Raw genomic sequence first — 13,265 nt, 5'->3', positions numbered from 1 at the left:
ATGTGGAAATACTTGTGGAATGTGGAATTACTGGGTTTAAGTTCTATAGATAAATCGATATATTGTCTTCTCTTTTTTCTCTTAGAGGTGGTGACTCTTCTGATGTGTTTAGTTGTACTTTGATGCTATTTACATTCTGTTCCATGTTTATTGTTGGGTTCATGGTATTGTGGCATGGTATTTTAGAGTTAAAAATATTGCTCAAACTCAACTCAAATACCGTATCTGTGTACCCCGTGCTCTATTACCTACCTTTCTGAGATTCAGTATTCATTTAGGATTCATTTTTACTATTTCTATTATATGTCATGATTTTAATGTTGTAAATAGGCAGGTCCTTTTAAATACCCAGGACCATTCACTTTACTGCATCCCTAATGTAAGTTTGACATTAGTTAGCCATTGGTACTGTATTTAATGTAATTCATAATTTTTCTAAACCTTTTATTATGAGGGTTTGTCTGTGCTAGTCTTTAAAAGGGTGTTTCTCCTGGTGAAACAAATTGTGCAAAAAGCATAGAAAAACGCATTATGTACTGAGTATAATGAATATATTAGTATGGTCATCTATGTAATTGTCTATCCTATAGTTGGTTTTATCAGGTTTCAATAAAATTGTAAAAAATTGGTACAAAAATAATGGTTGTATCTAAAAGTCCCACATTGTTTTAGATTATTATAAACTTGTATTTATATGTCATCAACTATGTAGAGTTTTACAAAGTTCATTATCTTGTCACTAGCTGTCCCTCAAAGGAGCTCACAATTCATTGTCCCATAATCATTTGTTATTACCACAGTCTAGGGGCAACCTTTTGGGGTAGCCAATTTTTAAACTAAATGTTTTTTTTTTTTTTTGTGAGAGGAAACCCAATGCAAACTATGCAGATAGTGACCTGGCTGAGATTTGAACCTGGGACCTAACGCTGCAAAGGCTAGAGTGCCAATCTCTAAGCGACCATGCTCCAAGTTGCATATGATTTAAATGTTGTCACTCATTGTATTTCAATATAATGTACATAAGTGTAAATTCATTTCAATAAATTTGTCAGGAGTCTACAAATGAGAGAAAAATGTGCAAGTAATAATTGCTCTCAGTAGAGGCAAGTCTGTGGGGTAATGCAGCAGGAGAGAGTCAATGTAAGTCCTAGTTGAGATTAGTGAAGCAGCAATAGTTGAGTCTACATAGCAAGCCAGATAACAGGATGAACCACATTAATCTAGCAAAGGAAATAGGAAGACTCAGAGTTTAAAAAGGTGCCAAAAACAGGGGCAAATGATCAAGTAATCCAACTCCAGGAATCACTGGAAGTTAAGTTTAGGTACATTATAAGAAGTATCAATGAAGTCTCAAGCCAATGATTAGGACCAAGACAACCAGAGTTCAAACACAGAGCAAAGGTTTTGCTTGTTGCACAGTAAAAGTAAATACAAAACAACACTTACAGATTAGAATATTTAAAGCTACTAAACAAAACTTCCTGTTTGCTTTGGATGGATGAGAAAAAAATGGGTATAATATCCTTCCTTTCCATTTCCGTACTTTTATCTTGTGTGCTATTTGTGACCTCTGTTAGTACTTCATACTATCCCTAAAATAAAATTTAAAAAAGTTTTGGCTAGAAGCACACATTAATACCTGGATTTAAAACTTTAAAAGATGAACTTCATCTTTTTTTACATAGACCAACTGTGTTTATTTTAAAAGACTGAATGTCTTATCTGAAGCAATGTCACAAACAGAAAATTGTTCTACAACTATAGATGTAACAAATAGTACTTTCTGCTGCTTAAATTACTAAATGAGCAATTGGCACAAAAATGACCAAAGGAAAATGTTTTTTTATAACTATTTCTTTGATTTTCCTTTGTGTTTTCAAACACAAGAGTCCCAGATAGGCAATATTCACAGCTTCCATGAAAGTGCAGTTAGTATTTAATTATATAGCTTATATATGTACCTTAAGAAAAATACTATTGAAAAGTCCAATTATATAAGTGGCTTCCAATTTTGTATTTCTTTAAAAACATAGTCTGGAGAGATTATTCTTTTCTGTATTGTTGAATGTTTTTTTATTATTTCAATAAAACCTAGCAGAACATTTCCGGAATACTAGAAAATTTGCAAAAAAACAAAGCACAAAAATCATATTTCAAAGTCTCTTGATATCTTATTTTCATTGGATTACTGTCACAGCCTAATCTTTTGGCATGATTTTAGGCTTGGATTTGAATTTTATAATATTCATCTAAGTTATTACTGTGATTTTACTAATGTGTGTGCTTTTTGGTATAAAGAGTTTTTTTATGTTAATAAATCTTTGTTAAACAATTTCTGCATATCTGCCCAATCTTTTCTACAATTTCTAAACCTGGGCTTGATTTATTACAACCTTGTGCAATAGACATACTATTAATATTGTTAGTACTATTATTATGTTTGATTATTTGTAATTTTATTTGCTGTTTGCTGTGCAACACTGCAAAAGCAGTATGTGAAAAAAAGGACATTTAATTGGAAATAAAAGAGTAAGTAATACTGGGTGAACTAATCAAATGCACTTGATTCATTAAACAAATGAGGCCACCTCTATTAAGGAAGACGTTTTGGCAGTTGCTGATCTGAAACATTGAGGTGTGTGTTAATAGCATGCCATGAAGAAAAGACATTAGCAATGATCTTAGTGAAGCAATTGTTCTCTGCCCATGTAACTGGTAAAGGTATAAGGTTTGTTTGCAAGAAAAAAGAACATGGCAGCACGGCTTAGGTTTTTAAAGTTGCACTTGAACAAACCATAATACTAATACTTCTGGACAACAATGCAAAGTGGCATGTATATAATCTGAAAAACACTTTATGCCAGCTGTCAAGCATGGAGTGATATTTATCCATATATATACGGTATATATATATATTATCAATATCAGTTTGAAGTTAAGCTCTATATGAACTTAGAGGTACTGTAGGTCTGCTTAGATCAGTGTTTTTCAACCCCTTTAACATGGTAAAACCCCCTGAAATTACTTTCAGGCTTTCAAGACCCACTGCTATATTTACCATATCTATAGCTCTCAGTACATTATTGGGGAGAATGCCTATTACTTTGCTGGCCATTGGGAAGAATTTCACCAGATTGTCAAAGATTACTGACCTGAAAGTCACAAACTACCCATTACTCAAGGAACCCCTTGCAAACTTTGTATGAACCTCAATGTTCCATACATCCCTAGTTGAAAAACACTGCCTTAGACAGTAAAATGAAGTTAAGGTCACTTTCAAATTACTATGCATTTATAAGAACCTTCTTGTTTCAGAGCATCTCCTTGGTATTCCTATTGAGCTTACTTAGAAACCCAGGATTGTCTGCTATTCAAAATGTGTCTAGTTCCCTTAGCCATAGACCAGACTCAGCTGTCGCCTTTGCCTCATTGTGGGCTAAAGAGACTGCTATTGAGTGCTATAATTGTGATGTGCAGAAGGTAGGCAGGGAAGGGACTAGACTCTAAACCACAGTGTCTGAAATCAAACTGCATATCTAAGAGAGTAATGGAATACCAATATGTACCTTCAGTTATAGCAGTGATTCTTTAGCAATGTTTTGGTAAGTTTTACTTCAATATGCTTGCTCTTTGACCAGCATTTATTTTGTTTTCCATTCAGAGAACCAAACTTCCATTTACTGCAGGAATTGTCCTAAGCCTCTCAAAAGTCTACATATAATTGAAAAGTAAGCATGTATATATATATATATATATATTCACAGCGTACAAGAATACTTGAGCGCAGGCTGCGCTATTCATTCTGGGCTTGGAAATGCTTAGAAAACCACCTAAATTAAGCAATTACAGCAATTACATTACCTTTTATCTTTTAATTATACTTATGCCGGTTTCTTTTAGCTATTATAGATCCATTTAGTGAATTCATTAAAGCCTTGTCTGCAAACAAAATATTATTCAACTGAGTGCAATTAATTAAAAAAGTTTTGTGACACATCAGTTTCTTTCAGGAAATGATTTCTAAGGAAATATAATGGAACTTCGCTTTAAGCTTGAAAAAAGACAAACTGGAACTGAAAAGGTCTAACATGGTGTCAGTAACCTCTCTGCCCCATGTGAAAAAACCAGAGCCCAGCTGAACAGAGTGTCAAAAGGAATTACTTTAGGGACCTCATACATCTGAAGGACATTGTTTAGTTCTATAAAATAATACAACTTCAAGCTAAGTCGGAGAAAATATAAGATCTCATGGGGGAACTGAAGGTCTTATGGGGTCTTTCAGATGTGGAGTGGTGAGCGGTGACACTAACTATATATGCTACTGCTTTACACCTAAAAACCTGTAAATTTGAGATATTACAGTTAATCTATTGTTCCAATGGCTAATAGCGTTCAATTTATTCATATGATTTGGCTTAAGATGATCACACTTGCTACAATATCATTAGTATAATTTAATAGGCTTTAAAGGCAGATCTCATTAAATCACATTTGCATGTTTTACAATAAAAACATAATTTATTCCATTATTACAAACAGAATATTCTAAAATATAGGTATAGTATTCATCCAGTCTCGATTAGTATTCAATTCAGTATTCAGTATTCAAGAATGTACTTTTTCAGGAATGGTAAGACTGGCATCAAGTTTGAGGAGAACAACAATATCCATTACAAACCAAAGCCCCATACAGCCTATAACATTAATACATTTTTAGGAAATATACACAGTATAAAAAAGTATATTTTGCCTATTAAAACATTAGTAATGCTCACTGCTGCCTAATTTATTCCAAATAAATTGATAAATTATGTTTTTATTTAAAACATGGGAGATGTGATTTATTGAGAGGTGCTTTTAAAGTCAATTTAATAATAATAATGAAGAACCCATTAGCTAGTCTTTGAGGACAAAGGTTTGGGGAACACAAAAATACAATAAAAAAGGTAAATGTCCTACACATTTTACTGGGTTCTATATTAGACATGCCTTTTAGAAGTCTTATCTTTCAAGAATATATGTCAAACAAAAATTCTGGAAGTGAAAATACAGTTTATTTGTTATTATATGAACATTTTAAGCCCTTCCAGTAGTCATATATTTGTATGTATTGTACATCAGATATTGTGAAATGACCCTTGTCTTTATTAATAGTTTAAGTTAGTCTTACGGTAAGACACCCCCCTGCACTAGAAGGAGTAAAGCACAGTCATTGTGAAGCACAACAGGAAGAAGGGAAGGTTTTTGTAATAAGCAAAACATGATTTCCCCACGTAAATATACATTTATACTTTGTCCTACTCACAGACACAATAAATTAAAATGAGCTAGTACTAAGGGAAATATGCTGACCCCTTGTTCTAAAATTGTCTTTTTAACAATAGGTTTAGAAATAGTTTTCTTGTTTGCAGGTTTCTCTTGGAAAAAGTTTCTTAATTCTTAATTCTTTTTAAATGCAAATTAAAGTATAACTGTGTTTTACTCAAGCAGGGCCAAGCAACATATTCACTAGAAAACCCAGTGCTCAAATAAATCCTCAACTTTCTTCCACTCCCCCACCACTATATCATAATCATAGTAGTAAAGATGAAAAATGATACTTTGAGAGGCATGTGACTCAATCTATATTTCAACGGTAGTGGTTAGACCAGCACCGTCACACATGGATAGTGTGACCTCCTACAAGATAGATGTATTTTCCAGTTTCCTTAGACTAAACTCAGCAGTGGGTTGTTTAAAAGAAATGTGCTATATGCACCTACAGCATATAAACCATTATGTTTTAATGGTTCTCTTCTTGCAATTTTTGTGCTGAAAAGTTGATGATCTCCCATGATATCATTTTTTTACAGCCCTAGCTGCTCTCTCCACCTCACCATGACCTACTATTGGATTCCTTACCTATAACTATTTCAGATTCATGGGTCCAATATTTCTCTAGAGTTGCCCCTACTCTCTTCCTCATCCTATTAGGCTTGCTCTTACTTTGTGCACGTTTAAAAGTGTCCTTAAAACCTATCATTTGAAACTTGGCTGTCTGTCTTTTGTCCCCTAAACCCTTACTACTTAAACTATATTTCATATCCCCCCCACTATTTTCTTCCACTTGTAAGCTTTTTCGGGTAGGGTTCTTTTTTTCTTCTTGTGTCATTGTTTGTACCTGTCTGTCATTTGCAACCCCCTATTTAACATACAGCATTGCATAATATGTTGGCGCTTTATAAATAAAGTTTCATATTAGTTATAATACCACGCAAAACTATACTTTATTATGTGCATTACTTCGAAAAGCTGTGGCTTCTCTTAACATATTTTATATCTTAGCACAATGAATAAAGAATTAAAGATACATGCTGTTCTGTAATAGTAGTTTTCTTTTGTTAAATATTTCATGAAAATGTATAGTCTGTGTTCTGTAATGGCACGTTTCCATCATTATAAACAATATGAATTTCTTTGATCAAATCACTAAATTTGTGGTTTACTTTAGGATTTATTTTTTTATAATAAATGATTTATATAATAAACTGAAATACATTATAATTTGTATTCCATTGAAATAAAGAGTATGGTCATGTTGTGAATTTAGGACTTTTAAATATAGGAAAAAATATGTGCACTAAAAAGAGATACCTGCCATAAATGTTTAATGAACATACTATTTACTTCATTACTTATAGAAAATTTTACAACCTATAATATCAACAGTTTCAATTACAGAAAAAGCAAATAATAATATTAAACTGTATTTATACAGCACCAACATATTATGCAGTGCTGTACATTACATAGGGGTTGCAAATGACAGATACAAAGACACAGGAGGATGAGTGGACCCTGCCTGAAAAAGAGTTTAGAATCTAAGAGGTGGGGGAAGTAGCATACAACAGGAAAGGGATATGGAATAGTGGGTGAGTAGTGAGGGTTTAGGAGACAGAAGAAGAATAGGCAAGTCTGAAAAGGTGTGTTTTAAGGTCTCTTTTAAATGTGAAGAATATAGGAGCAAGCCAAAAAGGATGAGCACGAGATTTCCAGAGATTTGGGGTGGCCATGGAGAAGTCTTGAAGTCAAGCATGTAACAGGATTATGAGTGATGAACTCATTAACCAAGCAAAAAGAGAACAGCTAGGGGTGTATTTTTGAACCAGGTAAGAAAGGTAAGAGGAATAAAATATGTGGAGGAATTTGAAGGCAAAGCACAGGAGCTTGAATTTGACTCTAAGGTGAAATGGAAGCCAATGAAGAGAACTACAAAGAGATGTAGCAGAAGAGGAGAGGTGGGAAGGATGGAGGAGCCTGACTGCAGCATTCATAATAGATTGTAGAGGGGAGAGCCAAGTTAGTGGAATACCAGAGAGGAGGAGGTTACAGTAGTCCAGAGGAGAAATGATAAGAGCGTGTACAAGTTTTTGGTGTTTTGAAGTTTGGTGGTCTTTGGGGACAGGTAGGGGCGGAATTTGAACATGTTGCACAGGTGAAAGTGACACGACTTGGAAATGTTCTGAATTTGGGATGTGAAGGAGAGGGAAGAATCAAGGGTTATGCTGAGAGAACATGATGGGTCTGAGTGATGTCTGAATGGTGGGTGGACGGAGTGGTGGGTCAAATAAATATATAGATAAATGTCAGGGAAGATTTTGAAAGTAGTGGAAAGATGACTAGTTCTGTTTTATCCAGGATGAGTTTCAGAATCCTTTATGATCCACAATGAGATGGCCGAACGAAACCCATAAGACCAAGCCCCTGCCCAGATGGTTTTGTTCCGCCTTTTTTTGGGTCAACAAGCAGGAGCTTGGGTCAAAATGTAGGACATAAATAGATGGGCACAGATCATGCTATAGTCTAAAAAAATAAATGTTTACCCTTGTTTTTACATTTTAAAGGCATGCATATCACCTTCAAGCAGACACCAAACATGCATGCCATTGCCTTTATTAGCAATATGTTCACCTCCTTGATTTACTTTACCTTTGGAAAATCTGACTTCATTGTTTTGGCCATTTAGCTGTAAATGAGATTACCTCATGATCTGAAGGGGTGTTCTAATTGGATGGGGGGGGGGGGCAGTTGGTGAAAGTTTTTTATGTATTGCAAGAAAGTGGTTGACAGCTGCTAGTTGGGAGCTTCTAAATATCTTATAGAGTCCATTATTAGGCCTTGATAACATTTTCAAACCTTTTTTTATTTCCACTCTGAATGTATTTAGGTTTTTATTGCAATTTATGCAATTTATATGACACAAAAAATCAAAAAATAACTGATATACTTACGAACTGGAAGTGTCTGAAAGATTTCTGTTTTACTATATTCCCCTTTTCCTTTTCCATTAACAGCAGCAACCCTGACTTCATATGTTGTATTTGCTTCCAAACTGGCCAGAACAACAATTGCTGTATTAAAAAAAAGAAAAAAAAAGTGTTACTGTTTATAATAAATATATTAGTTTTACATCACATTCATACATTCAAAAAAAAACTTCTACTATTTATTATAATCATTGCACCGAGTGTTATTTTTAAAAATGTTAATTAAAACTATGCTTATTAGGTCAAGAATTAATTGTCTCCTTTTCTCTATTATTTTTAGTTTCTCTCTGGAAGCGTTAAAGATCACCTGCTGGGATGACAGTGATCTGTCACAGTTGAAGCTCAAGATCAGCCATGATGTCTATTAGTGATGCCAACTTCTAGAGTAGATCAAACCTTAGCAGAACTTACAGTAAAATTATTTGTTACAAAAATAATACCGGCTTTCTGGAGTTGGGTAATAACTATGGGAAGGAAACATTTTTTTGGGGTATTATGACCAAAATAAGTTTAAAACTCATTCATGTAAAAAATAATAGAAAAAAGTTATGGAGGAGATTTTTAGCTGTATTCAGTAAAGCTAGCTGTAGGCCACATCAGGTGATCAAAAAAATCATGTATTGTTCAGACTTAACAATCTTTTTTTTTTTTTTTCTGTGTTTGTGTGCTAGCAGTATTACATGCTCAGTTACTATGGAATTGCCAAAGCAGGTCAAGGACAACTGACAATGACTAATCTGTTATTATTAGTATTGTTATTGTTCTACAATGCTCAATCATTTCACAAAGCTTTTATTTTTACTGTTCTTGTTCCTGCCTTGATGATGTTAACGTTAAGCTTTATTACAAAAAAGCAATATATTTCCATTAAAACTGTTTTAGTTTGTTGCCAACCAATTGTACATCCAATAAATGAGTCATGTGATTAGTTTTGCTTTATATGTATCTATATATAATAATTATCTTTTTTTTTTTACAAAAATAAAATCTAACATTTTTTTTTAGGTTTGAATGTTATGTGTGCAACCTTTTCTCCAGATCCTAAATGCTTCTTTTGAGTTATACCATGCATGCAATAAATTCTAAACTCTAAATTTGGAGAAATAAAAGACTTTTGGTACAGAGTTTATCATATGCCTTGTTTTTAGGTATGGCTACATTATTATGATTATTTTGTAAAGCTGAACTCCGATATAAGCAAAAAGTGTCTACTGAGCAGTAATCTAGTGTAAATGTTTGTGTTTGTGCAGAAGCCAATTTTCAGGATCACTGGGTTTGTATATATTCATCTTATCTAGTTTTCTCCAGAAAGCTTGTAGTTAGTACACTCAGAAGGCCTCTTGGGTCCTTCCCATAGCCCTGCTCTCTGCACAAGGTAATATCTGAGTTTTATAGGCATCTGGTTCACACACAGTGGTTTAAATTCTTTGTAATTATTAAGGAATACATTTTAATGAAAGTTCAGCTTTAAATAACAATTGTACCAACAGAAAGTTTATTATTGATCTTCCCATGGATATTTTTGCTCCTTGGTTGTCTTGCTTCAATACTCAATGTTAGAAGAATATTCAAATCTCAGCATGATTTTCATACTAGGCCTGCACCAGTGGTCCAGAAAGTAAAAAAAGTCGGATCATGTACTGGTTTCTTGTACTTTTCAGAGTCTTATCTCCAAGGTTGTCTGGCAGTTTGATTTATGGATCTGAGATCCCCATTTTCCCTTAAAAAACAGATCATCATGGCTCAGACTCAGCTTTTTAGCTGGTTTCATTGTTATATAACTGTAAGAAAGTACCCGTCCTGCGAGCCCGCGGTGTCCCTGGGGATCCCAGCCGCAGAGGGGGACGCCGCTGTAGCAGGCAGCATGGCCGAGGCTGCTGCCCTGCTCGCAGTGTGTCTCTCTCTGCAGGTGGAGGCATCCGTCCTGGCCAAACTTCTGTTGGGCCAGGCGGCATCCCTTGCATCTCTATGGACGTGGTTACAGAAACTCCTGTTCTCAGCACTCCTTTGGATGTGCAAAGTAGTGCAGGTCCTGGGGTGCTGTGGGAAGAGGTGCGCGCGCTACCATGCGTGCCTCTTGTACCCCCCAAGGGCGTGGCACTCGGCTGCCTTGCCGCGAGGCAGGAGATAGTTTAAATCAGTTTAAATTCAGTCACCCTCCAATCAAATGGCGCCAGGTGGTGCAAGGTCATTGGTCACTCTGGCCATTTAAGGAGAACCTGTCCTGACCACCATTGCCCGCTATAAGCCACTGTGAACACAGTGTGCTTGGGTGCGTCCTTGTGTTGGTTTATGCTAATTCCGTTTGTCTTTTCCATAGCGACATGGTCTGAAACCTGACTCTTGCCTGAACCCTGCCCTGACCTCGGATTGTTAATGACCATTCTTGTCTGCTGCCTGCCCTGACCTCGGATTGTTTCTGACCTGCCTTTGCCTTAGCCTCCTGTACTTTGCTTATCGGACTTAACCCTTGTCGTGTTTTATGACAATAATAAAATGTGATAAAAGGATATCTGGAGTTGGTTGTGGTTTGTGTGCCCAGGCGCATTACAATAACTTTGTGGAGATTGCAAAGGGAAGAGTGGAAATTTATGGTGTAAGGACAATTAGTTGGAGGTGCTTGGTGCTTGGGAGGAGCATTAAACTCTTAATAGGATATTTTCAGGATTGTGGGATCCCATATAGTAATGGCCCCCGGACTGAAACATTTGGGTGGGCTGAGTATTTCATCTAAATACTTTAAAACAGTTTCTTGCACAGTCCCATATGATACTTATTAAAGATAAAAGATAAGCCTAAGTAAGGTGGCACTACAAAAAGTAAAAAGTTAAATACTAAAAAAATAGGGATAAAGTCTAGAAAAGAACAAGATGGCTGAAGGAAAGCAGGAAGATAAGATGCAAACAATTGTGTTCATTTTATTCTAAAAGCAAAAAATGCAAATGAAAGAATGGAACAATAACTTGGACTCCATTTAGTTCACTTTTTGGGCACTACAATGCAGTGCAGAGTAGAATTTGAGGGCAGAAAATGCTACCTATTGTCCGTGAAGTGTGAAACCAAGATTCATTTTTTTTCTTAAAATAATTCAATTTTACATACTCAATGTACTCAATGATCCAAATTAATTGTATTCAGTACAAAACCTTAGATTCTTGATGTAAAATTTAATTAAGCTCTTGCAGTTCTGAGTACCACACTTAGGACACTTAGCTTTAATATAAAAATATTCACTCATTTTTATAACAATTAACTCACTTTGAGTTCCATGTGAAAGGACAACTTTCCAAATATCTGATGACACTTCTTTATAATCCATTTGGTAATGGTGAATAGGCACACCACCGTGTGAGTCCGGCTTGTTGAAAAATACTTTGGCATATGTCTGCGACAGCTCTATAACTCGCAATCCATGTGGACTTGAAGGTACGTCTAAGAGCAAACATAATCAACATAATTTCATTAAAATAATGATAACATTCAAGTGTAGCTTTTAGGATTGTCTGAAGAGCACAGTACTTGTGTACACCTAAAACCGAGAAAGCAACACATCATTGGCTTAATATCAATTATCGTTAATCATTGGCTAAATATGAATTATAGTCAGTCATGTTTTTTCTTAAAAATGTTTTCTAGAAATATTCTTTAAAAACATTCATGTTTTTTTATTACGTATATTACACATTCTGTTACCCAAGAAACCAAAATGTATAATTTTGTGCAACAAGGGTCTGAAATACACAAAAATCCTTGCGTGGGAAACAAGCATCTGCTAAAAAAACATTTATGCAAGTTAATCAAGATTGTATAACACCCACCGGCCAGAGTTAATATATATTCCTGGGTCCTTGATCCTATTGAATTATTTGCAATGCAGGTATATCGTCCAAAATCATTATCTGATATTGGAGTTATCTTAAATAAAAAAAAAAATATAAATAAGGTATTAATTTCCCAATGTTTGCAAGTAACATAAGGTGATTATTGTTCATTACCATTAAAAGATTTTTTACACAGCAATATAAAGGTGGGTTTACATATTGAATGAACCTTTTGTAATGAAACTAAGAATACATTAGGAATCGATACAGGTTGTCCAATACCGTCTGTGTACTGGCTGGAAGAATTGAGCTTTAACAAGCACAAACTAATATTGAAAAGGAAATCAAATATGGCATACATTGGAATGGATTTAGTAAACAAGTTTAGGCTGCTCACTTAGCAAAGTGACATTGTAAGGGAGTTTTCACTTAGCTTACTAAAAATGTGATGAAGATTCACTTGCTAGGTGAACAGCCTATGTGTTATCTGTGAGAAAACAAAGACAATTAAAAAAATAGAAAATGGGTATTTTTGTGATAGAACAGGTGTAGCTGTATATATAATACACCTATACAGATGTTATACATTTATAAAGGTGCACTGGAGCCCCCTTTAACCCCACAGGTATAGATTATGGGACTGATTTATTATAGCTCTCCAAGGATGAAGAGGATACACTTTCATCAGTAAAGCTGGGTGATCCAGCAAACCTGGAATGGATCTGGTCCATGATTGAAAACTTTTGCTAACAAATAGTCAATGACATCCATTTCAGGTTTGCTGGTTAACCCAGCTTCACTGTGGAAAGACTATCATCTCACGTCTTGGAGAGCTTTAATAAATCAGGCCCAGAATGGGATAAATGAGATCTTGCTTGGTTTTGAGTCCAGTAATTCAGAAGGATTACCGTATACAGATAATAATTCATACCAAATTTGTTAAACCCAGTAATTTTGGACACATGACTGATAATGACTCCTAATAAATGCTCCAGTTAGGTTCTCTTTTCAGTCTTAACGTGTTTATTTAAAGAGAAGTCACACATACTGTAGAAATTTTTATTAAAATTTTTATCAGTTTTTTAAAGCACAATTTTCTCTTATTTGCATCATATCTTTTCTGGGTATGTATGTTTTT

General features: G+C 34.8%; 1 protein-coding gene across 7 annotated transcripts in view; it reads right to left on the bottom strand.

Annotated features, from left to right (window-relative positions):
• Positions 1-13,265, bottom strand: part of NCAM2 (neural cell adhesion molecule 2) — a 207,554-nt gene that overhangs the window by 36,779 nt on the left and 157,510 nt on the right. For all 7 annotated transcript variants that reach the window (XM_072432170.1, XM_072432177.1, XM_072432196.1 and 4 more), the window contains 3 exons: positions 12,125-12,221; positions 11,565-11,738; positions 8,271-8,390 (listed from right to left, as the gene is read on the bottom strand). In XM_072432170.1, coding sequence (XP_072288271.1) covers positions 8,271-8,390; positions 11,565-11,738; positions 12,125-12,221 — 391 coding nt within the window. The remainder of the gene's footprint in view (positions 1-8,270; positions 8,391-11,564; positions 11,739-12,124; positions 12,222-13,265) is intronic.

Source organism: Pyxicephalus adspersus, chromosome 1 (assembly GCF_032062135.1).
Source record: "Pyxicephalus adspersus chromosome 1, UCB_Pads_2.0, whole genome shotgun sequence".
Lineage (NCBI taxonomy): Eukaryota > Metazoa > Chordata > Amphibia > Anura > Pyxicephalidae > Pyxicephalus > Pyxicephalus adspersus.
This window is presented reverse-complemented; position numbering and strand designations above follow the sequence as displayed.